Source organism: Coenobita brevimanus, chromosome 102, assembly GCF_032717465.1.
Source record: "Coenobita brevimanus isolate Jiangsu-jjx chromosome 102, ASM3271746v2, whole genome shotgun sequence".
Lineage (NCBI taxonomy): Eukaryota > Metazoa > Arthropoda > Malacostraca > Decapoda > Coenobitidae > Coenobita > Coenobita brevimanus.
The window spans coordinates 32317494-32343192 of NC_137055.1; the positions used below are offsets into that span (position 1 = coordinate 32317494).

Below are 25699 nucleotides of genomic sequence, written 5' to 3' on the forward strand. Positions count from 1 at the left end.
CTACTGACACATCAGACACTGCTGCATCATCATCTGATACATCTAAATAAGTATCCTCATGAGGAATAAACTCGTCACTATCGGAATTTGCCAGAGATGCCATGAGAGAAAAATATCCTGTACACCCTCTCTCGTGGTCAAAAGCGTGGTAACTGAATCTCTCAGGCAGGCCAAGGGGTGTAAATTTGACCATATGTCAGCAGAAAATATAGTACGATATCTGTAGTAGAAATTATAAATAAAATAATGATTGGTCTAAAAGAGGTTACATCACAGATGAGTGAGCAAGCCATTGGTGCTACCGCAACTCAATCATGACGTATCTTATGATGTCAGAATTCATCAGAACTTTGTCACAGTCTTTGTCGTCAAAACACAGAGCTGTTGCTAACACGAGGTCCTCAGAAACAGCCTTACCGGGCTACCCTGAGGCCCATAAGCTGCCATTCATTAGAGGGTGTACCAGCGTACAACAGTAGCGGTTCCGGTGTCTCACGGGTGTTTACTGGCGATGTACGGGGGTACATCAAAACACATTTTCGGTAAAGAAGGGGTTAAGGAGTAAAACTGTCTTGACTATCATTGCGGTACTGTACTATGTTATACTTTTACTACATTAAACAACTGGCATAATATAAATAACAATACTGTACTGTACACTGATAAACACGTCTTTTATTTACCCTACTGTGGTGAACATAGCTGAAGTGGTCAGGCTGTCCGGGCTGCTTCTGGCTTTATCGGACTTTCTCCGATATATACGAATTTAGTCAAGTAGCTCCTCGAGTCTGATAAAAGCAAATTCTGGTCTACTGGAGTCTGTTATATCGAGGTTTCACTGTATATATAGAGAGAGAAGGGAAATAAGTTGTATGCGGCTTTCATGGATTTGGAGAAAGCATATGACAGGGTGGATAGACAAGGATTGTGGAAAGTATTAAGAATATATGGAGTAGGTGGAAAGTTGCCGAATGCTGTGAAGAGTATGTATGATGGCGCTATGGCTGCAGTGCATGTGGATGGTGCACTGAGTGAATTTTTCTCTTTGAAGGTTGGGCTGAAACAGGGATGTGTCATGTCTCCATGGTTGTTCAATCTGTACATGGATGGGGTAATAAAAGAGGTACAAGGTAGAGTAGTGGATGGCTGAAGAGTCACACTATCGTGACAATGAAATAGGATACAAAAACCCACACTGGCAGACGAAAAAAGATGTATTCCAAACAGTTTCGGCGACAGCTGTCGCCCTCTTCAGTGGATCTACAGACCAAGAGTGGTCTGTAGATCCACTGAAGAGGGCGACAGCTGTCGCCGAAACTGTTTGGAAGAGTAGTGGATGTTGGAGTGGCCCTGGTGAGAGAGGGTATTGTTTGGAAACTCCATGTACTGTTGTTTGCAGATGATACTGTGTTGTTGAGTGAAGACGAAGGAGAGCTCCAAGGCTTGGTGGATGAGTTTGGGAGTGTGTGTAAGAAACGGAATCTAAAGGTGAATGTACAGTAGGGAAGAGTAAAGTGATGGTCTTTGAGAGAGGTGAAGTCAGTGAATGTACAGTGAGGTTGGATGGTGAGGAACTGGAAAATGTGAGTATGTTTAAGTACTTGGGTAGTGTGATGAGTAAGGATGGAAGTTTGGAGGGTGAAGTGCATGAAAGGGTACAGCTGGGAAGAAAGGTTGCTGGTTCCTTGAAAGCAGTGATAACAAGCAGGGAAGTGAGCATGGAAGTGAAAAAGTTACTACATGACAGCATTGTGATACCAACACTAACATATAGAAGTGAAGCTTGGACATTGTTGGAAGGACACAAGTCAAGAGTGAGAGCAGTGGAAATGAGTTAATTAAGAGGAGCCTATGGAGTCACATGGAGAGACAGGCTGACAAATGAGGATATAAAGGAGCGTTGTGGTGTGGATGTGGATGTGATAGGAAGTGTTATGAAGAACACACTGAGGTGGTTTGGCCATGTGGAGAGGATGGAGGGTGAAAGACTGACGAAGAGACTGTATGTGAGTGAGGTGGAGGGGGGGGAAGAGGGAGGGGGAGGCCGAGGATGAGATGGAGGGATGGGGTGGAGAGGTATATGAGAGATGGGGGTGTGAGTTGGGAGCTGGGCAGTGAAATGGCGGGGGACAGGGCGACATGGAGGCGTTTTGTTTGTGGCCACCCCAAACGGGATTGAGGAGTCTGGCAATAGATAGATAGATAGATATATATATACAGTATATAATATATAGTCATATATAGATATATCTATGTATACTATATATGTTTATGTACAGTATATATATATATATATATATATATATATATATATATATATATGTGTGTGTGTGTGTGTGTGTGTGTGTGTACACGCAGAATGAAGGACTGCAGTACTGTAACTCCATGCAATGGATGAAATGTGGAGTAAATTGAATTACTTATGTGTTTCTTAACCCCTTAACCGTGGGGATGTCAGGAGCGTGCCGTGCCTGTCCCGCGGCGATAATCGCGTTCCGACTGACTTTTTAAAACTACGTGTATTTGCTAAAAATCAGTTATTTCTCCTAGAATATTATAATCACATATGCATATGGCACATACTTTCAGCTATCTCCTGGGATGTTTGTTGAGCCTTCGTCGACTACCGTAGGACTTGTAGAGACTTTTGAAGTTGGGTAACAAATCTCCAATTTACACTTCCCGATACCCCGTAACATGGTTACCACTGCCTGATATTATCACTACAAACACTATTCTATGAATTTCAAGTAGTTTGGAATCCATATTCCAAAAAAGAAAAAACACTGTAAAACCAATGTAAATCACGAGCGCATATGAGCTTTCCACCAGTGCTCGTTCCCTGCTGGTATTCTGAGACGGAGCTGTCATTTATTATTCATGAACACACTCACTCCCTTCCGAAATTCCTTCCCATGCTGCACTAAGGGCTCCTTTCCCTTGGAGCCAGGACGAACTTGGGACACAGAAGCACTCGTACTACTGGTTTCTGTCACCATTTCCTCCGCTGCCTCATCCCAAGAGTCACCAGAAAGATCGTAGTCATTGTCCATCATAATCAGTGACAAATTAGCCAGTTCACGTTCCAGGGGAGAGTTACTTAGCCCTTTACCCCTTCCCACACGAGGTTTAGTAGGGGTAGAGGGCACAGGGCCCTTTGCAGTGGGCTCAGAACCGGCGGAAGTGGAAGGGCTCGAATCAGACTTGGTTTCACCTCGAGAGACAACAGTAAACTGAATGATGTGGCATATATTGGCAGAGAAGGGTTGACAATGTCAGTGTGGTGACAGCTGCTAATTCATATGCTATGAAATGATTGGCTGGAAATCTAGACAATAGATAATAAATTAGGTAGTTCCAGGAGAATGTAAATATCACTTAGGCTTCTCCCTTCCTTTCTTATATATATTTTTATTAGGAGAATAGATCATACAACATATTTCAAGGGGAAATAAACAGGGGAAATTAGCGAACGAGTGCACATGGGGTGTTGCCAGGCGATAATTAGCACATTCCAGATATATGGTAGTATCAATTACCTTTTCTTTCTTTTATATATTATTTTGTATAAGAATAGGGCATAGGGCACATTTCAATGGATAAAATGAGTGGGAAAATACATCCAGCATCTGCATAGCGAGGTGCGGCTGAGCAGGCAGGAGAGGGTAATGGAGGGGAGGTAAGCAGGGAAGTCAAGGACAGGGGAAAAATGGCTAAACTGTCAACAATGGATGGGAGTACATGTGACATTAGCAGTGCTGACTATAGCTGGACACTGGAAGTACTGAGAGATGATACAAGGCACCACTTGAAAGCCCAGGTGAATTCAAAAGAACACAGAATCACAAAAGTGACACCCAGTGGTATGATCCTTTGCCCCGAGCGTCACGCAAGTGACGCCCCGCGGTTAAGGGGTTAACATAACTCTCAGTCCAAGGAATGGGTATGACAGTTATCTTTCCTTGGTACTCTTTTTAACCCCTAAAGTATGCAATTCGCTCAGCAGGTCTGTCCCTCCAGCTGCAAAACAGGGTCGATTTTTTTACTTTCACCAAGGTAAAAATTTTTCTTCCACATTTCAAGAGACTGAATTTACTCACCTGAGAATGTATGTTTCAGCCAGACTGACCAAATATCTATCGCACAATCGCCCATCAAAGATGCAAAAAGTTACTGATCCCCCATGGGCGAAAATGGAAAATGTACAGAAAATGCATTATTTACAGTAAATAATTATATATACATAACTAATGTCAATGTGAAGTTGATAAAACAAGCTGTCAGTGTGGAATACGCCCATAGCAACAAAAGCCAGGCAAAAAGTGGAGGTGGAATGTATATGGCTGGAGGAGGGAGGAGGATGGAGAGATAGGGGAGGAGGGAGGGGGAGGAGTAAGAGGGGAGAAGGGTTGCTATACACACACATCGCTGTAGGGGATATGTTGGGGTATGGTTGGTTGGGAGAGGACAGTGCAAAGATGACGCAGTGGGGCTGAGGGAGGTAAAGTGACAGTTAGTGGGGGGGAGGTTCCTTCTCCCCCACCTTAGGGGGCCAATCACGCCATACCACCCCAAACACTCTAGCTCTCATTGGGCTGATCCCATATACATCACCAAAGGGGCGGAGTTACCCTTTCCCAGTTTTTTGTGTGTTCAACGATCATGTGGGATAGGCTGGCGTGTCAAATTACACAAAAGCATGATCGAGCAGCATCGGTCTTGAAGGGTTAATGCATACTGCACCTAAATATTTTCCTGTATGTTATCATCATCTGAACACCATTATGCTCTGTATAAGTAATGAACAAGATAATATTAATCCCATAACAACTCACTTTATCGACTGATGATCACAATCCGATGGGGCAACAATTACCCTCACTGATCTAGAATTCTTCTGCAGATTTTCATATTTGTTGAAGGCTCATTAATTATTGCTCCAGGTATTATATACATACCCTTCCCACCTGAAGTAACTCACTGCTGTACATTTCAAAACTACTGATTTATTTTTCTTTTTTCACATTAATATGCTTGGTTTTCCCTCAGATTTCACTAAAAGTAAAAATTGGCTTGGGCAAAATGGTGTGGATGTACCTGACTTCCCCTATCTAGACTCAGCTCTCCCATTGCCTCCTAAGAGACAGAGGTTCGAGTATGTATGTTCAACCATCCTGGAGTCTTCCCCACATTACCACTACCTCAGTCACATTATAAGACATTCAAATTTTATATGGCTGGTTACTGTTTGACATACTAGAAGCTACTGTATGAGCAATGGAGATGGCACTGTTTTACGACAGAATGATGACAACAAAGAGGGGCCTGATAGTGTAGTTCTTGTCAAGAAGGTCATGAGGGTGTACTATAAGAGAGAGAGAGACTAGAGATATTATGCAATTAACTGTTCCCATTTGCACTACACTTAAGATACCTGAATGAAGCTTGACTGCTGGAGGGTCCTGATAAAAGTACATCATCTGAGTTTGTTCAGATTTCAAAAGAATCAGTCTCCCTCCTCACTTTCTTTTCTTTCAGGGTCACATTTGCCAATTTGAACTATTAAGGGTTTAGCAAAAAATTGTAAATTACGTTGACAGCCTTTAAGTAATTCTCACAACCACACAATAAGTTTATGTTAAATGTTTCTTAGAGAAAAGATTTCAGGGTGAGGGTGAGTTAGAAGCAATTTTCAGTAACCCCTTCAGTAATGAACCATATTTTGTAATTTACCATTCAGAAAAAGGGAGCAATGAGAATCCTAAGATAAGAAGAGTGGGGCCCTGTGAGGTGGGTGGGTGACTCACCAGGATATGGATGGCTGTCTCCGAATCCAGGATGTCCTGAGCAAACTTCCTTACAGAGGCAAGGCTTGAGAGATCTAGGTGGCGCACCTCCACATTCCTGTTGCCTGTCTTGGTCCTGATCTCAGCTAAGAAAAGAATCAATCAACAGTCAGTATTCTCATAATCTCTGATGGCTCTCCAACGCCCTCTCAATTACTTAGTTTACACTTCTCACAATTAATAACTGATAGTTGGCCTGTAAAATGACACAGTCCACTATCAAGGTGGGCTGCTGCATGGGCGTAGAAATATGAGGACAAGGATCTCCTTTCCCTTGCTTTTCCTCATTTCCCCTTTATTCTTTTTCTTTCTGACAGCCTGTACTCCCATGCTAAGAACTAACTGAATTTGATAATTTAGTTTTACATAACATATCTATGACCAATATTCCATATAAAACAAAAAGTAATGACTGTCTTGTTGTATCTGCATAGGCCTAAACCTAATTGGCTTATTGAATTAAAAGGGAAATTAATGTGTGGAAAGATAGTTGCACATACACAAGTTTTTAAAATCACTTAACAATCTTTCTGTTTATGAAATATGACCAATTGTGCAGACAGAATGCTGCTTTATTGTTATTTACTTCAGCAACATATGAACAGCCAAACATAACTGAAATATTTAGGTGTGTCAAACTGGTAGCTTAATAAGCTACTCTGTATTTTCAACCATTTTCTACAGTAATACTCAGATAATTATCTTAAGACTTTAGTAAAACAGCCAATGGGACATTAACAATTAAATCATATTTAGCAAGACAGGGCACTCAGACACTGCAACACCCATGCCCGTCAGCTGGTCTATGGGCTGAATATTTCATGTTGTCCTCTGACCTTGAACTTTGACTTTTTTTTTTTTTTTTTACAGAAGGTAAACTGAGGAAGGAAAAACAAATGAAATGAAATGAAAACATTCCAGGGCTGAATGCTAATCGCCCGCCAAAATATGTTGTTGGATAAAGTACAAGTTACCTAGAAACCAAACTTGAAGAAAATTATCAAAACTCTAGGGAATTCAGTCACCGCGTTTCGCAAAAAGCCAATCTATGTTAAATGTAAGAAAAGCATTCGGTAGCTGAATGTTAGGTGACCGCCAGAATATGCTGTTGGCCAAGTCCAAGATTTTGGCCATATCTGGATACAGTAAAAGTCCTTTAATCTGACACCCAATGGTCTGGAAATCACGATGGTTTGGACTTTTCAACCCAGGGTCACTTTGAGCTTTTTTGGGTATGAAATTGAGATAAAATATAAAAAAAATAGAGAACTATCGAAAAATAGTCAAAAGCGGTGCGCTGAACTATCCAATTCTGCACCCAAAGCTTAGGCAACAACCCGTGCCGACATTCTGGAGGTTCCAAATCCTCCCGACTGTATGTTTGCCCAGCTGATTGTGCGGTTGTACGTTCCATGCGTTGTCTACCGAATTTGCTGTTTTTCTTCAGTATTTCACTAGAATGGCTCCCACTACACCACCTACTACTGGTTAGAAGAGGAAGCATGTTACAATTACTATTGCTAAGAAATTAGAAATAGTACAACAGCTGGAGAAGGGTGCACTGGTGTAGGACTTAATGCAGGAGTTTAATGTAGACTGATCAACCATTTATGACTGTAAAAATAAATCCAAGGAACTGAGGGAATATGCTGCGAGTGGACAGTCTATGAAGGGATGTGAGAAAAGGAAAACTCTTCAGGAACAAGCAATGGCACAGTTAGACAGTTCTTTATAAGTGGTTTTGTGGAAAACGATATGAGATCAAGCCTATCAATGGGTTAATGATTAACATTTTCTGGTATCTGTCTCATGGTTCAGAAACTCTGATAATCCGGACAGTCTGTGGGCTGCTGCAGTCTGGATTAAAGGACTTTTACTGCACCTTGAAGGTTTCATTTTGATGGCTCAACTGATAAATTTCGTGTACAGTACAGGTTTCTACCCCCCTTGATGGCTCAAGCCCTTCATGACATATAATGCTGCTAAAGACAAGTGATAAAAACTAGTTGACCTTTGGCAGCCATTTTGGTTACCTTGACGTTGACCCCAAGTGCCTATTTTCGAACTCGGCCAAGATTTTGGCCATATCTTGATACCCCGAAGGTTTCAGGTTGATAGCTCAAGCCATTCATGTGATATAATGGGAACAGATACACACACTCTCTCTTTCACACGCACACACACACACACACACACACACAAGGGGCATCGTCGGAGGTAGACGTCCGTTACCGGCGCTCCATACCAGACCAACACGGCCAGAGGCATTACCTAAATAAGTATCTTTGAATGAGTCAAGCTCTATACCAGGTTAGACTAAATGATTTTTCATTATTAAAAGAAAAAGAAATAATAAGTTTAAATAAGACTGGTTCAAACAGAACATAGAACCACGATGCGTTGAGTCAGCTGGGTTTGTTTATACTACAGCAACACGGGGAAAGTGTAAGTACATACTCTCTTCATTTAGTATTACAAAATGGATACATACTTCAGTAAAACAAATTTGGAAAAGAAAAGGGATAAAAGTAAAAAGCAAAATGATGATTTCTACCAAGAACTGGTTGGAGACTCACAATAGACTGGTTGAACGTGTACACAAACTAGAAATGGCTTTCAAAAATGAAATGGATGAAATAAAGAAGCAAATGCACTTGCAAAAGGAAGAGATAGAAAAAATAGGAAGGGAGGCCAATAAGAAAGACACAACCATCAGTGAACTAACAGTGGAATTGAGTACGCTTAGGAAGAAAGTGAGTGAAATGGGAAGTACAGTAATCAATCACGAGAGTGTTATGGAAGAGTTAAAAAATGACACAGAGACAATTAGACAAGCAAGCAGTCTTATGGACCATAGCAGTGATATTGAGGAGAAGATAACACAGGTGAATGAAGCTGTGCAAAGATACAAATTTGATGTAGAAACCACGTATGCTGAAATGGTGAAAGTAAAGAAAGACTTAGAAACAAGGGTGGAGGAAAAAAGCATTAAAAAGGAAGTGAAAAGAATAATCCAAATCAATCCAAAGTTAGTCAGAGATTCAGTAGAAATAAATAAATCAATAGTAATCACTGGTATAGAAGAGGAAGAAATTAAAAACAAGATCACTAGAGACAAAAAAAAGATGGCAAATGTAATGAGCTTACTGAAAGAAGTATCAGATGAAATCTGTAGTAAAGACATAGAGAAACATAAAAGGTTAAGGAAATACGAGAAAAGCAAGACAAGACCTCTAAAGGTGACTTTCCAAAGTGTAAACACTGTGGAAGAGATACTAAAAAATGCAAAGATCTTATGGAAAAAGAGGAGTTCAAAAATGTATGGATAAAAAGATGCCTAACACAAGAGGAACTGGAATTACTGAAAGAGAAAAGGGAGGAAGCAAAAACAAAAAATGAGGGAAGATCAGAAGAGGAGAAGAAGAAATTTTTTTTAGAAAGTACAGTACAATCCCAGCAATCCGGTATCCAGACAAACGGAATACTCAGAACAACGGGAAAATTCAAGGGCTGGTAAAAATGTCAGTAAGTTATAACTGTGCGCCAATTTGAATGGACCGCCAAACCGCCGTTTGATTGTGTCACACGAGGCTGGGGGAAGTCAGACAAAGCGAGGTGAAGGCATTTCCGGCTGATGTAAATCCCTAGCAAATCCTCTTAACCACCCCTCCTCTCCCCCTCTTTCCCCTACTTGAATTCAGTCATCCTCCACACCTTCCGAAAATCACCAGTCTGCATTTTGCCACCAGACAGTAAACAAGGTCTCTTGCTATTGTGTTCCTCTGATAGACGGTAATTTGTACACTCCAAAATGCCTAAAGTGCAAACTAAACGTAAGCGTATCGTGCTTACCTTGAAGCAGAAGCTGGACATATGCAACAGACTTGAAAAAGGCGAACATTATAAAACACTAATGGCTGAATATAAATGTTAATAGGAATGAAAGTTTACTTTGTTGGAAGAAAAATAAATAAATAATATGCCTGCATTTCATACGTACATCATTTATTTTATTTTCTGCAAAACAGCTGAGTGGCGGGTGAGGGGTGGAGTGATGGAGGTCAGGTAGGGAAGAAGAAGAACAGTCGGAAACGTAAACAAACTCATGTGGGGGCACAGGTGTTGTGATAATTCTACAGTGCAGTCTTAACACATCATCAGTTCACTAATAAATGTTCAAGCTTTTATTTCTATATTTTATTTTTCAATTTTTATGAGTACAGTACATATAATGAATACAGTAATTCGGTAAACAATGGACTGGTGTAATTTGCAGTACTGCTAGTTGCTAGACATTGCACACGTGCGTTATGACCATGGTGTGTGTTTACAAGGCAGTTTTTCAGGCAGAATCTCTTAGTGTAACCCCTAATGTGACTGGTGAGTACCTGAACTGTATTTACTGCTGTGATAGCCTTTGTATAGATTTGACTTGAAAATCAGAAATACGGGAAAAATCTGTAACCGGGAAGGTAAATTCCCCAAGCCACCCGGTTAACTGGGATTGTACTGTAATAGGATTGCAGGTACGAAAGTGGTACACAAACAGGATGGAAGAAAAAGGAGGAAGTTAGTAGAACCATGTCATGACAAGTATATAAACAAGATGATAAAGTTGATGTACTCAAATGTGGATGGAATGGGATCTAAATTACTAGAGATGAATGATTATGTCAGAAAAAATGAACCACAAATAATATGCCTAACTGAGACAAAATTAACACCAAGGATATCCAAAGACATACTAAACTTAGAGGAATACAATATATGGAGAAGAGACAGAAATTTAAAAAAAGGAGGAGGAATTATAAATCTAACTAAGAAAAATCTAAAAGTCAAGGAAATAAACCTTGATATACCATCACAAGTAGAACTGATTGCAGTAGAGATCGACACATCTGAAGGTAATGTAATTGTAGCCAATTTGTACATGCCACCCAGATCAAACACATGGGAAAGAGACGAATATGAGGACCTGGCAGAGAGTACAATTCAGAGTATAAGATGCTTGCTACATAAAATGGAAGAGAAATCGGAAAGAATTATACTAACTGGGGACTTCAATACAAATATAAATTGGAATACTCTAGATATAAATAGCCAAGAAAGCTGTTGGGACCAAAAACTCCTGGATCTCGTACAAGAGTTTTTCTTAACGCAACATGTGAGGGAAACCACTAGAAAAAGACGACTTGATGTACCTTCAGTGCTAGATCTAATATTTACTAGGCAAGAAAATGACATTGACAGTTTAATATATCACCCTCCACTCGGCAAAAGCGATCATGCAGTATTAAATTATAACTTCAGGATAGCATATGACATAGTAAACAGCAATGACAGTTACAAAAAGAGACTAAACAATAAAAAGGGAAATTATCAAGACCTAAAGAAGTATTTCTTTGAAGTTGATTGGGAAAATGAGCTTAGAGGACAAGATTTAAATGCTGTATATAAAAAATTTTGTGAATTTTATGAAATAGGAGTCCAGAAGTACATCCCACAGCACAAAGAAGCAGATGAGAAAATACAGAAATGGTTCAATACAGAATGTAAAAAATCAAAAGAAAGAAGAGATTTGTTGTGGAATAGATACAGAAGACACAATAGTGAAAGGGCGTATAATAATTACAAACAGGCAAGAAACGACTATACAAGAATAAGGAGGGAAGCCCAAAAACAGTTTGAGGAGGATATAATAAATAAAAGTAGTGATCAACCAAAGCTGTTTTACAGCTATATCAGAAGCAAAACCAAAGTAAAAGATATAATACAATCCATTACGGACAAGGGAATCACTTATACACAAGAGAAGGATATTTGTGAAGCACTAAATAAGAATTTCCATTTAGTTTTTACAGAAGAAAAAAATTTTGAGACGGACTATGTGGAACACCTATGTCCACACATACTACCAGATATATAAATAGCAGAAAAAGTAATACAGGAGGAGTTAAGTAGATTAGACAGAGGAAAAGCAAGTGGTCCTGATGAAATTTCATGTTGGGTGTTACAAGAATGTGCAAAGGAGTTAAGTAAACCATTATTTTTAATTTTCAAGAAATCCTTAAGTCAAGGGAAACTACCTGATATTTGGAAAAAAGCAAATATAGTCCCCTTATTCAAGAAAGGAAATAGACAAAATCCTCTCAACTACCGACCAGTATCACTGACCAGTGTTGTAAGCAAGGTATTAGAAACACTTATAAGAAAAGCTTGGGTAATTCATCTAGAAGAACACAGTATGATAACAGAAAGACAGTTTGGTTTCAGAAAAGGAAAATCATGTGTTACTAATCTGTTGAGCTACTATGACAGAGTAACAAACACAATACAGGAAAGGGAAGGATGGGTGGACAGTATCTATTTAGATTTCAAGAAAGCTTTTGACACAGTACCACACCAAAGACTTTTATGGAAGCTGTACCATCAAGGAGGAATTCGAGGCAAACTGTTTTGTTGGATGCAAGACTTTCTCATAAAAAGAGAAATGAGGACAGTACTAAGAGGAAACTACTCATCATGGAAAGAAGTGACTAGTGGAGTACCACAGGGTTCGGTGCTGGCACCAATCATGTTTTTAGTGTACATAAATAATATAAACAGTAACACTGGAAATGAGAGCTATCTGAATATGTTTGCAGATGATGCAAAAATACAAAGGAGAATTACTAGCACAGACTCTTGTAGGGAGCTACAAGAAGAATTAAATAAACTTCATGAATGGAGTAGTACATGGCAAATGGAATTCAATGTGGACAAGTGTCATGTAATCAAGTTTGGTAAAAGTGGAAAAAGACCTGATTGGGATTATAAGTTAGGAAATAAAACCCTATACACATCAGAAAGAGAGAAAGACCTAGGTGTGATTATCAATAACAGACTATCTCCGGCTGACCACATCAGCGAGAAGGTACGGAACATGTATACATTCATTCATCCATTCATTGCCAGACGCCATGTATCCCAAACGGGGTGGCCAACGGCTTAGAGTTAATTGTTTTACAGGGAGGGGCACTAATCCTCCACCAACCCCACTTGACACGTAGGGATGCCAACAGCATCTGGTGTTCCCAGGCGGTCACCCATCCAAGTACTAACCAGACCCAACAACATGTATACACTGCTTGCAAATATGAGAATAGCATTCACATATATAAATGAAGACATGCTAAGAAGGATAATAACATCATTTATTAGACCAACCCTGGAATATGCATCAACAGTCTGGAGTCCTCATCTCAAAAAGCATATAGACAAGATTGAAAAAGTTCAAAGCTCCGCTACAAGATGGATACCAAGCTTAAGGGACCTAAGCTACGAAGAAAGACTAAATAGACTGAATCTACCAACACTACAGGAGAGAAGGAAAAGAGGTGACATGATAATGCTATATAAGTGCATATCAGGAAAGGAGAAAATAGACATAAATGATTACTTAACATATGGAGAAGCATCAGCAAGAGGACACTGCAAAAAACTGCATAAGAAGAGAGGTGATAAAGACGTAAGGAAATTCAGTTTCCCAAACAGAGCAATTGATCAATGGAATGCACTACCGAATGAAATAGTGTGTGCCAAAACAATTCACAAATTTAAGGATATGTACGATAAATATGGTTTAGGACACGGGACAGTACGAGCTTGACTCATTCCTGTAAAGATACAATTAGGTAAGAACAATTAGGTAAGGTAAGAACACACACACACACAAAAACTATATAGCCTCGCCTTGCTGAAGGTTGGCAGTAATTAGAAAGTGATCCATACTTCAGATTACATGTGTCCTCCATTCATGAAAATAAGGCGGGATGGAAATAGGTGTGATATCTATTGTGCATGTAGTGTGGTGTAGATAGCTGAAGGCAGAGGTTTATGGGAGTATACTTGTCTACTGTCTGTGTTAATGAAAACACTGAAAAGGTTTAGCAAAGGATGGTGGTCCTGAAGACTGGTCAAACAGGAGCTCCAGCTCCCCCGTCATCAGCTTACCATCCACCTCAGTTGTACCGCCCTATTCGACTCATGCTACAGCCTACTCCTTACTCTCAAAACTGAATTACTTCATTTTGCCTATCCCTTAAAACTTTCCACAAGCTCTGTTACAAGTCAGACCAATACCCTTGAGTTGACTTTGCCCCGTGATCTTTACCTTTGATCTTTGCTGTGACACTAACCTCTGGTTGATTGTTCTCAGTATCGAATCTCTTTATTTCTGTTCTAACATAAAAACCTTTCTGCAAAGTTTAGTCTACATCTGATGAACACTGCTTAATTTAATTAATCAATTTATCATGTCAGCATAAAACAGTTTTCATTACTGCCATACAACAGGAATAATGGCAAAGCACAGATAGCTTATATATATAAAATAATCCCTGAACTATCTAGGCGCTCACTTTCCGGACTCCCCACTTACCGGAGATTGTGGGCCTGGACCTTCGGAACCCCCCCCCAAAAAAAAAAAAAAAAAAATCTGATTTTTTTCCCACTCGTAATTTGAAATTGCCGCGCAGTGCTGAACAGGCCAGCTGTGTTTACACACAGCCCCTTCACCCCTTCCTTCCTCCCCCCTCACCAGTTATCGCCTAACTGCCATCACGAGTAGATGCTCATTGCAATGGATGCCGCATGTGCTCGTTCTTGTGAATAAAGTGAATAAACTGCAATACCTCGCCACTAGACCACATGGGAATTTACAGCATTGTGCAGTGTTAAGAAATTAGAATTTAGAGTGCAAAGGATTAACTTTGGAGTGCAAACTGGCGGTTGAAACTGGCGTGGTGCAATTAAGAACAGAATGTGCAGTGTTAAGCAATTATAACTCACAGTGCTAAGAAATAAGTGCAGCACAACACTGGATTACTGTACGTGCTTCAAGAGCATTTTCACCACTGCCAAAGCCTTAGAGAGGGCAGCCACAAACATGCTGTAAGTAAGAAGAGAGAACCTGTATTTTTAAACAGGAAAAATCATCAGAGAAATTACCAATATGCCGGGAATCGAACCTGGGATTCTCAGGTGAGAGCCAGGCAGCATACCACTACACCACGACCAGGTAAAAGTTAACTCACGTTGTCACAATCTTGTAACCAACGTCCCTCCGCCCCCCACCTGTGGGCCTGAAGAGGGTGAGTTAACCCCCTGGCACTCGGGCAAGTAGATGCTTTAAATCTATCCCAAGCACTTATGGCAAGTCAGAATGAAGAGAGAACCTGTATTTTTACACAGGAAAAATCATCAGAGAAATTACCAATATGCCAGGAATCGAACCCGGGACTCTCAGGTAAATGCCAGGCAGCATACCACTACACCACGACCGCCGATTCAGTATTTCGTCACACTCCCCTGAAGTACAGTAGTTGAGTCACTGAAACTGTTTTTTTTCTTCAGAAAGCTAATAATGAAAAGGTCAAATATTAACCTGCCCCATCCCGACGTTTTCTGGGCAGTGGTACACCCCAGTCCCGACATTTTTGGACCTTTTGGCTCAAACATCCGCTTTTGGTGAGAAACGTCGAAAATTCATAGAGAAATCTCTCACCTGAGGTTTAAAATACTTGATTCAGGTATGAGTACCACCTTACCTGACTGGGTTTTCTAACAGGCTGGCACCAAAGAAAACAAGTTCTATGGGAGGGTAACTATTTTATCCACTCATAAACAGTATTTATTTATTTACTTGGTACGAATTTATATGTAGTACAAGAGTATATTGGTTTTCAAACAGTATTATAGGCATTATAAGCATTGTTTCACTCACTAACTCATCACCATTCATGACCTTTTTTTTCCCACATTACCTGATCATCATTTCTGACTGTTTCTTCCTCTAATGCTATGTAAACTTTGTCCTCCACATTGTCATCGATTGGGTAATCACTCTGGCCCTGAATGTCTTTATTGGCCAGGTCACTGGTAACAGGTGAATTACTGAGACAACGGCATGCAGGGGGGGCGGAGAAGTTATGCGGTGTAAGGCATTGTCCCTGCTTGGCATCTTGTAGAGGAATAGAGGAAGGTGTCCTGTGTATACGTGCCAAAAATCACTCACGAAAATTGAAAATTGTGCAAATTAGGGACCTTGCAATGTTGCCGCATTAATTTATGTCTCCAGGATATGAGTGCACATCATGTGAAGACGTGAATTCACATCTCCGGGACACGGCGGGTTAAATATGTGAATAATACCATCATAAACTCATACAACTGATACTGTATGGGATACATTTAACACTTTCCACCTCATGAGGTACGAGCACCGCTCGGGAATGGTGTAGCTGTAAGCTACTTCTGGTCGATTTCACCACAATTTACTTACCTAACAGGTACCACCCATTTACACCATGAATTTCTTTTTTCTTTTTTTTTATGTGAGGAAGAAGGAACCAAAGGCAATGAGCCCGCAAAACCATTCCTTTCAAGAGAAAAACAAAATACAAGAGGGAGCAAAATTCAAGATCCATTCATTTCGAGATGCCTGGGCACTGCGTTTGAAAGACTGGAGATCATGGGAAGCAGGAAATACAGACAGAGGGAGACAGTTCCAGAGTTGACCTGTTGCATAAATGAAGGACTGGGAGTAACGGTTAACTCTTTCATTGGAGAGTTGGACAGAAGAGGGGTGAGAGTTTGCTGCCAGACAGGTGCTACGCGCCCGTTGTAGAAGTGGAGGAATGCATGCAGACAGTTCAGAGGAACAGTGACCATTGAAGCAGCAATAGAAAAGAGATAGAGATGCAACACTGCAGCGAAGAGAAAGAGGTTGAAGGGAGTCAGTAAGAGGGGGAGAGTTAATGAAACGAAAAGCCTTTGACTCCACCCTATTAGGAAGAGCTGTATGTGGTGAGTCTCCCCATACAATAGAGTTGTACTCCACACAGGGGCGGATAAAACCCCTGTATAGAGTCAACAATTGTGCAGGGGCAAAGAAGGAACGGAGTCGGCTTAGCACACCCAATCGCTTGGAAGCAGATTTTACAAGAGATGTAATATAATCTTTCCAAGACAAGTCCCGAGCAAATGAAACCCCAAGCACGTTCAACGACGATGCAGGATTAAGTTGACTATTATTAAACACAAGTGGGTATACCTGTGGAAGATTTTTTCGGTCTGATAGGTGCAAAAACTGAGTCTTTGATGCATTAAAAACAACCAGATTATTTTTACTCCAGTCAGAGCTACAAGCTAAGTCAGACATTCGGTGTGTCATAGCCTCATCCCTTGCCTGTTGAAGTAACTGCTGAGATGGACATTGTGGGAATCGAATGGAAAGATGAAGAGTGGAGTCATCAGCGTATGAGTGGATAGGGCCAGATGTACAGCTCAGAAGGTCATTGATGAATAAAAGGAAGAGAGTTGGTGATAGGACAGAGCCCTGAGGAACACCACTGTTAATAGATCTAGAAGAAGAACAATAGCCGTCTACAACAGCGGCTATAGAACGACCAGAAAGGAACCTAGAGATGAAGGCACAGATAGAAGGATAGAAACCGTAAGAGGGCAGTTTGGAAATTAAAGATTTATGCCAGACTCGATCGAAAGCCTTTGCAATGGCAAAGCTGTCACCAAAGTCCCGAAAGGATGATGACCAGGAGTCTGAAAGGTAGGTGAGAAGATCGCCAGTGGAGCGTCCCTGACGGAACCCATACTGACGATCAGAAAGAAGGTTGTGATAGGAAAGATGCTTTAAAATTTTTCTATTAAGAACAGACTGAAAAACTTTTGAGATACAGGATGTTAAAGCAATTGGACGATAGTTAGAGGGTTGGGAATGGTCACCCTTCTTTGGGACTGGCTTAATAAGAGCAAACTTCCAGAAAGAAGGAAAGGTACAAGTTGACAGACAAAGGCAAAAAAGTTTGCCTAGGCAGGGAGTAAGCACAGAAGCACAGTTCTTGAGAACAACAGGAGGGACTCCATCAGGCCCATATGCCTTATTAGTACTGAGGCCAGCAATGGCAGAAAATACATCAGCTGAAGAAATTTTAATGGTAGCCTTGAGGAAGTCAGAGGGGGGAAGTGAGGGAGGAACAGCACCGGAATCGTCTAAGGTGGAATTGGAGGAGAAAGTCTGAGCGAAGAGATCTGCTTTATCAGTAGAAGAAATAGCTACAGAGCCATCAGAGTAGAAAAGAGGAGGGAAGGATGATGAGGTAAAGTTGTTAGAAAGGTTTTTGGCAAGGTGCCAGAAGGAGCGGGAAGAGTTCGAGTTAGAGTTGAGAGCATTTTGTACGGATGAAATTATTTTTAGCAGAGCAAAGAACAGACTTAGCACGATTCCAGGCAGAAATGTATAAAAGATGTGATTCAGGGGTGGGTTGGCTCCGGTACCTTTTATAGGCCCACTCCTTGTTGCGGACAGCATTAGAACAAGCGCGATTAAACCAAGGCTATCTTGCATTAGTCAAAGGAAATGAGAAAGGAATGTATGCTTCCATGCCTGAGAGAATAACCTCATACCTGAAGGGGGTAGTTTGGATCTACGGTGGCCCTGTAGGTACAACTATCATCTCTGGTACTAGTAAAGTGTTGTGTGATGGATTGGAGCGTCGTCTGCAGTGTAAATGCTGACGTCATCGCCAACATGGCGGCTCGTTCCCTCCAGCCGCAAAGAATTAAAGTTATCACGTTTTGTTCAGTGCAAATGATAAATTAAAAGATACATATACCGTAAGTTTTTAAGTACATGGCAGAATGCACTGGCAATGTTTACCCACAACCGACAACTCGTCTATTATGTAGGTGGTTTTCTAAGTCAGGGTGGGTTAGGGTCCGTAAGTACCAGTCCAGGAGGCAGGGTCCCAGTATTCCACTTTCCGGACATGCCTTTGGCTGTATTACATCAGATATTGGAGAGATTAAGGTATGTATGTATGTATATATATATATATATATATATATATATATATGTATATAGTTAGCTCACCTATTGTGTGAGCTCAGAGTGCACGAATCGCATTGTGCGCGAGTGACCAAAAATAATAACCAAAAACCTTGAATGCGCAAGTTTACCTCACAAAACGCGAGGCAGAGGCAAGGAGTGACTCAAAAACGCCATTTTCCATGAGTACGCAACCCCCCCTCCCAAACAACGCGCTAATAGTGACCTAGAAGCTCGTGGGGAAGGTGCTCAAGAGAAGTCTACAGCAAGATCTCGCCAATAACAACTTTGATGATAACATTTTCGGCAATAATATTAAGTTAGAATAGATACCCAGTTTCTATAATAATGACGGTTATTTCGTGAATATCAAGTTGTTATACTGCCAATACATCCATAACAAGATGAATAAGCAAGAAGAGATGAAGGAAATTGCCAAATATGTGAGCAGTAGCGAGGAGGAGAGGGAGGATCTTCCCCTAACCACCTCCCCTGACTCACCTGCCACCATCCCCTCCTCATCCACTGTCCCACCTGACTCACCAGCCACCTCCCCCTCCACCTCCACAGCCCCACCTGACTCACCTGCTTCACTTGGCATACCTGCAACTCCACCATCATGACTGTTGCTGCATTCTGGAACAAATGTAACATTCAACAGGCCATAAATTTCTTTGCCAAAGCCTGGAATAATACAACATTGACAACCGTGAAACATGCGTGGTGTGGCCAGGATGGCGGCAGGGGCACTCTAAGTGTGTTGCCACACCTCAGAACCCCTGTTATTTAAGTCCATCAGGCATGTTGTCTACTACTGTTAAGGTGGCTGCCCATATTTTTGTTATTGAATCTGTATCTGTAGTACAATGTCTGAAAAATTTGACCATTATTATGTCTGTTAGGGCCAAAAGAGGTCCAGGTATGAGGCGGTACCGCCCATATATAATTTTCCCCATAAGATTATGTATTCTCAGTGCGCTGCCCATATTTTTGTTATTGAACCTGTATCTGTAGTACAATGTCTGAAAAATTTGACCTTTATTATGTCTGTTAGGGCCAAAAGAGGTCCAGGTTATGAGGGGGTACCACCCATATATAATTTTCCCCATAAGATTATGTATTCTTAGTGCGCGAATTCACACTGCATGAGGTCGCGGACCGCCCAATCTCTCGCGCACGGTGCAAACAAACTGTGAATATATATATATATATATATATATATATATATATATATATACAGTACCCTCGTGTCCAACACGGTAATATTGTCATGCATGGGTCACGTGTTGGACCAAAAACGTGTTGGACTAACAACAGAGCTTATGGGGAAAAATGAATTATGTCAGCAACCCTAGGAAAAGTCACCCTAAATACCTATCATATACCTATACATATATTGGTACTATTGTCTATCTATCTATCTATTGCCAGACGCCTCAATTCCGTTGGGGGTGGCCACAAACAAATCGCCTCCAAGTCGCCCTGTCCCCCGCCATTTCACTGCCCTGCTCCCAACTCACACACCCCTCTCTCATATACCTCTCCACCCCATCCCTCCATCTCATCCTCGGCCTCCCCCTCCCTCTTCCCCCCTCCACCTCACTCACATACACTCTCTTCATCAGTCTTTCACCCTCCATCCTCTCCACATGGCCAAACCACCTCAGTGTGTTCATCATAACGCTTCCTATCACATCCACATCCACACCACAACGCTCCTTTATATCCTCATTCGTCAGCCTCTCTCTCCACGTGACTCCACAGGCTCCTCTTAAATAACTCATTTCCACTGCTCTCACTCTTGACTTGTGTCCTTCCAACAATGTCCAAGCTTCACTTCCGTACGTTAGAGTTGGTATCACAATACTGTCATGTAGTAACTTTTTCACTTCCATGCTCACTTCCCTGTTTCTTATCACTGCTTTCAAGGAACCAGCAACCTTTCTTCCCTGCTGTACCCTTTCAAGCACTTCACCCTCCAAACCTCCATCCTTACTCATCACACTACCCAAATACTTAAACGTACTCACATTTTCCAATTCCTCACCATCCAACCTCGCTGTACATTCACTAACTTCACCTCTCTCAAAGACCATCACTTTACTCTTCCCTACATTCACCTTTAGGTTCCGTTTCTTACACACTCTCTCAAACTCATCCACCAAGCCTTGCAGCTCCCCTTCGTCTTCACTCAACAACACAGTATCATCTCCAAACAACAGTACAGGGAGTTTCCAAACACTATCCTCTTTCACCAGGGCCACTCCAACATCCACTACCCTACCTTGTACCTCTTTTATTACCCCATCCATGTACAGATTGAACAACCATGGAGACATGACACATCCCTGTTTCAAACCAACTTTCAAAGAGAAAAATTCACTTAGTTCACCATCCACACGCACTGCAGCCTTAGCACCATCGTACATACTCTTCACAGCATTCAACAACTTCCCATCTACTCCATATATTCTTAACACTTTCCACAATCCTTGTCTATCCACCCTGTCATATGCTTTCTCCAAATCCATGAAAGCCGCATACAACTTCTTTCCCTTCTCTAGAAATTTTTCCACTAAAGATCTAAGAATGAATATCTGATCTACACAACCTCTTCCCTTCCTAAAGCCTCCCTGTTCTTCTCCAACTAATTCCTCTGTTCTTTCTCTAACTCTGTCTATAAGTATCCTACCATACACTTTTCCTATTATACTAAGAAGACAAATGCCCCTGTGATTACCACACACTTCTTTTTCCCCTTTTCCTTTGTACTAGGGAATAATTATACCTGACTTCCAATCCTCCGGGACTCTACCTTCCTCCCAGGCCAATCTGCACATCTTCCACATCCATTCTACTACTATCTCTCCCCCATGCTTCAGCATTTCACCACACACTCCATCAATTCCTGGGGCTTTCCCCGATTTAACTTTCTTCATTGCTTCCACAACTTCTATCCTACTGATTTCTTCCTGTCTTCTCACCTCCCTCCTTCTCCAAGCCATTCCCCAGTCACTTATACTCGCATTACTTCCATCCTCTATGTTCAACAATTCCTTAAAGTGTTCTCTCCATCTGCTCACTTTTTCTCCCATCTCCACTAGTAATCTACCATTTTTATCTTTCACTCCCCTGCTAAATTCACTTCCACCCTGTCTTACTCTTTTCACTTCTCTCCAGAACATTTTCTTACAGTCTCTCCACTTTACACTCAAATTCCTTCCAATTCCTTATCCACTCTCTTCTTACTCTCTCTTACTAATCTTTTCACCTCTCTCTTCCTTTCCACATATAACTCTCTCTTCCGCCTCTCAACTTCTTCCACGCCCCTATTTCTCATCCATTCATTGTATGCTTTCTTCTTTTGTGCCACAGCCTGTTTCACCTCTTCAGTCCACCACGCTGTTCCTTGCACTCCCCTCCGTCTTCTCTTCCTTCCACACACACACATCACATGCTGCACATATTTCTTCTGTAAATATCTTACACATACCTTCCACGTCTCCCATCTGCTCCAATTCATATTTGCCCAATCGTTCCTCCACTTCTCTCTTATACTCTGCCTTTTTCTCATCCTCTTGTAACCTTTCCACTCTCCTTGCAACTACTCCTTCCTCTCGTCTTTCCCTTCTTCTATTCCTCCATCTTACTTGCATCCTAATTCTGGCCACCAACAAGTAGTGGTCAGAAAGTCCACTCCCCCAACCTCTATACACTCTTGCATCCTTTACACATCTTCGCATCCTTTCATCCACACACACATAATCATTCATTGCACTTCCTTTCATTCAGTTCACCACCCACCCTTCTCATCACTCGCCATGTATACCTGTGGATCATTTTATGCCTGAAGAGGGTATTGGCTATCACCAACCCCCTCCCAGCACAAATGTCCACTAATTCACTCCCATTCTCATCTATCTCAGCAGGCACACCCCACTCACCAACTATTCCATCCACCTTCACATTACCAACTTTACCATTCATATCACCAATCAAAAAAACTCTCTCATTCCTTCCAAACTTTTCCATGCACACTTCCACATTTGTCCAGAACTCTTCTCTCACTCTTCTAGCACGATCTTGCGTTGGCGCATACACACACACAATCGCCCACATTTGTATTCCAACTTTCAACTTTACCCACACAATCCTTGACCCAACTGATCCATACTGTCTTATGCTCTTCTTCCATCTTTTACTCACAACTATACACACTCCTTCCTTTGCCCTCTCATTCTCATCTACTCCTGCACATATACCCCATCCATACTCCCATTCTCTCACACTTTCTCCTCTCCATTTTGTTTCAGTTATTCCACATACATCCACTTTCACATCCTCAAGCACCTGGACAATCTCTCTCTCTTTCACCTCATCATTCGCTCCTCTTACATTTCATGTACTCATTACCAAGTCCTTTGTCCGGTCCTGGGTCGTCATCGTGTGGTCAGTCCTTGTCCGAGGCTTCTTGTTTGTTTTTTTAGTTAGTTGTTTTCCGGGGAGGGGCACTAACCCTCCGCCAACCCTTTTAGTCGCCTTTTACGACAAGCAGGGATACTGGGGGAGTATTCTTGAAAACCCCCCTACCCCCAGGGGTACTATTGTAATTATAATAAATGGTACTGTGCTATGAATGATAACTAACCTTTTAGGATAGTGTTGGTGGGCTTGCAGGGAATGGAAGGTGGTATCCAAGGCTGTAGGTAGTCCTACTGGGTCCCCGGAGGATGGCTGCTGGCGTCACTAGCAGGTAATAGCTGTTGCTCCTCCTCAACCTCCCTCGTAAATCCTTCGAAATCACACTCAGAATCACTATCTTCATCCACAGCCATGGAAGGTCCTGCTTCTGCCTGTCCTAGCACTCTGTAATCCTCAGCAAACGGCATGCTTCTCACACTGTTGCCAGAGCCCCGTCTCGTGACTGTGGAAAGTGATCGCTGTCGCTGACTCGGTAGAGAATAAGGAGAAGCAACTTTGTTTATAAACTGGTACACACGCCGATGAGAAGGGTTTCAAAACGATTGATATTTATTCTAAAATATTAATATGTATTCAGTGTCAGGCTAAATGTTCAATGCTGTAGTACGATACATTCTCTGTCGAGTCTCCTGGGTTTTGGTCACACTTTGCCCATCGTATCCTCGGCAGGAATCCATCTAGATGAATTCCAAATGCCCGTGGTATCGTCGGCAATTTTACCACGTTACCGTTCTGACTTACCATCGTATCCTCGGCAAACCTGGTATGAAGTGCCGTGTGATAGCCTTCAGCTGCCAGGATCTTGTCTTGGTTTTTTATTATGGTCCTCACGTTGGCTTCATTCATGTCGTAGGCCTTGGCAATGTCAGCTTTCCTCTCCCCTTTCTTCTTCCTCTCGATGCTTTCTAGCTTGGTGGCCTGAGGGAGGTGCCGACGCTTCTTGGGGTTCTCAGAAGGCTTCCTAGGCATCGTGAGCAGGGTAAAATGCAGTAACAAGGGCAGAAAATGCAGCAAAAAAAAGCACCTTCCAATGCGAATTATGCGACTGAGTGGCGCTGTGGCGGGAGAAATTTAAACAAAACATTACATGACACCAGAAGCATTTTAATTGGGCGGCATCACGATCACGTCACGATAGCGGGCGGGGAAGGCTACTTGATCAGAAGTTTTCATTGGCTATCATCATCATGGGAATGTCCAGTATGACTGTGTTGGACCGGGGGTCATCGTGCTAGAGTTGAACTCTGCGGATTTCGCCCACTTCTCGGAGCTCTGTGCATGTTATGCTAACACACTCGTGTTGCAGTAATTAAATCGTATTAAATAATACTAATTATTTGCTCTCCGTGCTGGACCTGAATCGTGCTAGACTAACGCGTGTTGGAGGCGAGGGTACTGTATACATACATATATATATATATATATATATATATATATATATATATATATATATCTATATATACACTCAATCCTTAAGTAACACGTGGTTGAGTGACACGTTTTTGTTCTAACGCGGTCAGCATAATGAGACAAGTCATGGCAACACGCGGAAAAACTCGAGCTCACGCGGGAAGTCAGCTGGCCTGGGGACGAAATTTGAAAGCCGCGCGCTATGATGTCACCCTCTAACCTCTGGGTACATTTCCTGGGAGCATATTTCCATTCTGTGTGGGTATTTATCTCAGTATCACGGCCAGCCACCTCAGCCAAACAGCCCTAGTGAGATGGGATAGGTTATGGTAGGTTAGGTTGCTGAAATTTTGCCTGGGAAGCACAGTGGGCATATTTTCGTGAAAAACCTATGGTTAGTTTTGAAACGAATGGGCAAGCGTTGTTCCTGGCTGAGGGTTCCTGGTGGTTTTTATGAATACGCATACAGAATGGAAATATGTTTTCTGGGCAAACTCAAGGCCGAACGGTTTGACGAAATTTATGGGTTTCGGCAATTTCAGGGGACAAAATGGAACGACAATGTATGCTAATCAGAAAAAAAAAAAAAAAAAAATCCTTGCATTCTCGTAAGTTACAGTTCAGTTCCACATTCTTTGTTTGATTTCATGCTTCCCAACACATTCTGGACCAACTGGGCATATGGTTATCAGTCCTTTCTCATGCCTCATCTAGTTCTTACCCACAATTATCATGGATTTTGCAGTTTTAAGGAACGAAATGGAACGAAAATGTTTGCTAATTAGAGGAAAAGTTACTCTTTCGTCCATGTGCTATCGTGGCGTCCAGTTCCACATTCTTCGTTCGATTTAATGCTTCCCAAGACTTCCAATTAACTGAGCATACTGTTATCAATCCTTTCTCATGCTTCACCTAGTTCCACCCCACACTCATAATGGGTTTCGCAGTTTTAGGGGACAAAATGAAACGAAAATGTTTGCTAATTAGAAAAAAATACTTTCGTCTATGTGTTCTTGTTAGTGTTCAGTTCCACATTTTTCGTTCGGTTTCGTGCTTCCCAACACATTTAGGACCGACT

At 41.6% G+C, this 25699-nt stretch overlaps 1 protein-coding gene across 1 annotated transcript in view; it reads right to left on the minus strand.

The window, feature by feature from the left end:
- LOC145415366 (retinol dehydrogenase 13-like) overlaps window positions 1–25699 on the minus strand; it is a 252244-nt gene that overhangs the window by 144958 nt on the left and 81587 nt on the right. Inside the window, exon 3 of the mRNA XM_080284650.1 lies at window positions 5808–5932. Within this exon, the coding sequence (XP_080140776.1) occupies window positions 5808–5932 (125 nt within the window). The remainder of the gene's footprint in view (window positions 1–5807; window positions 5933–25699) is intronic.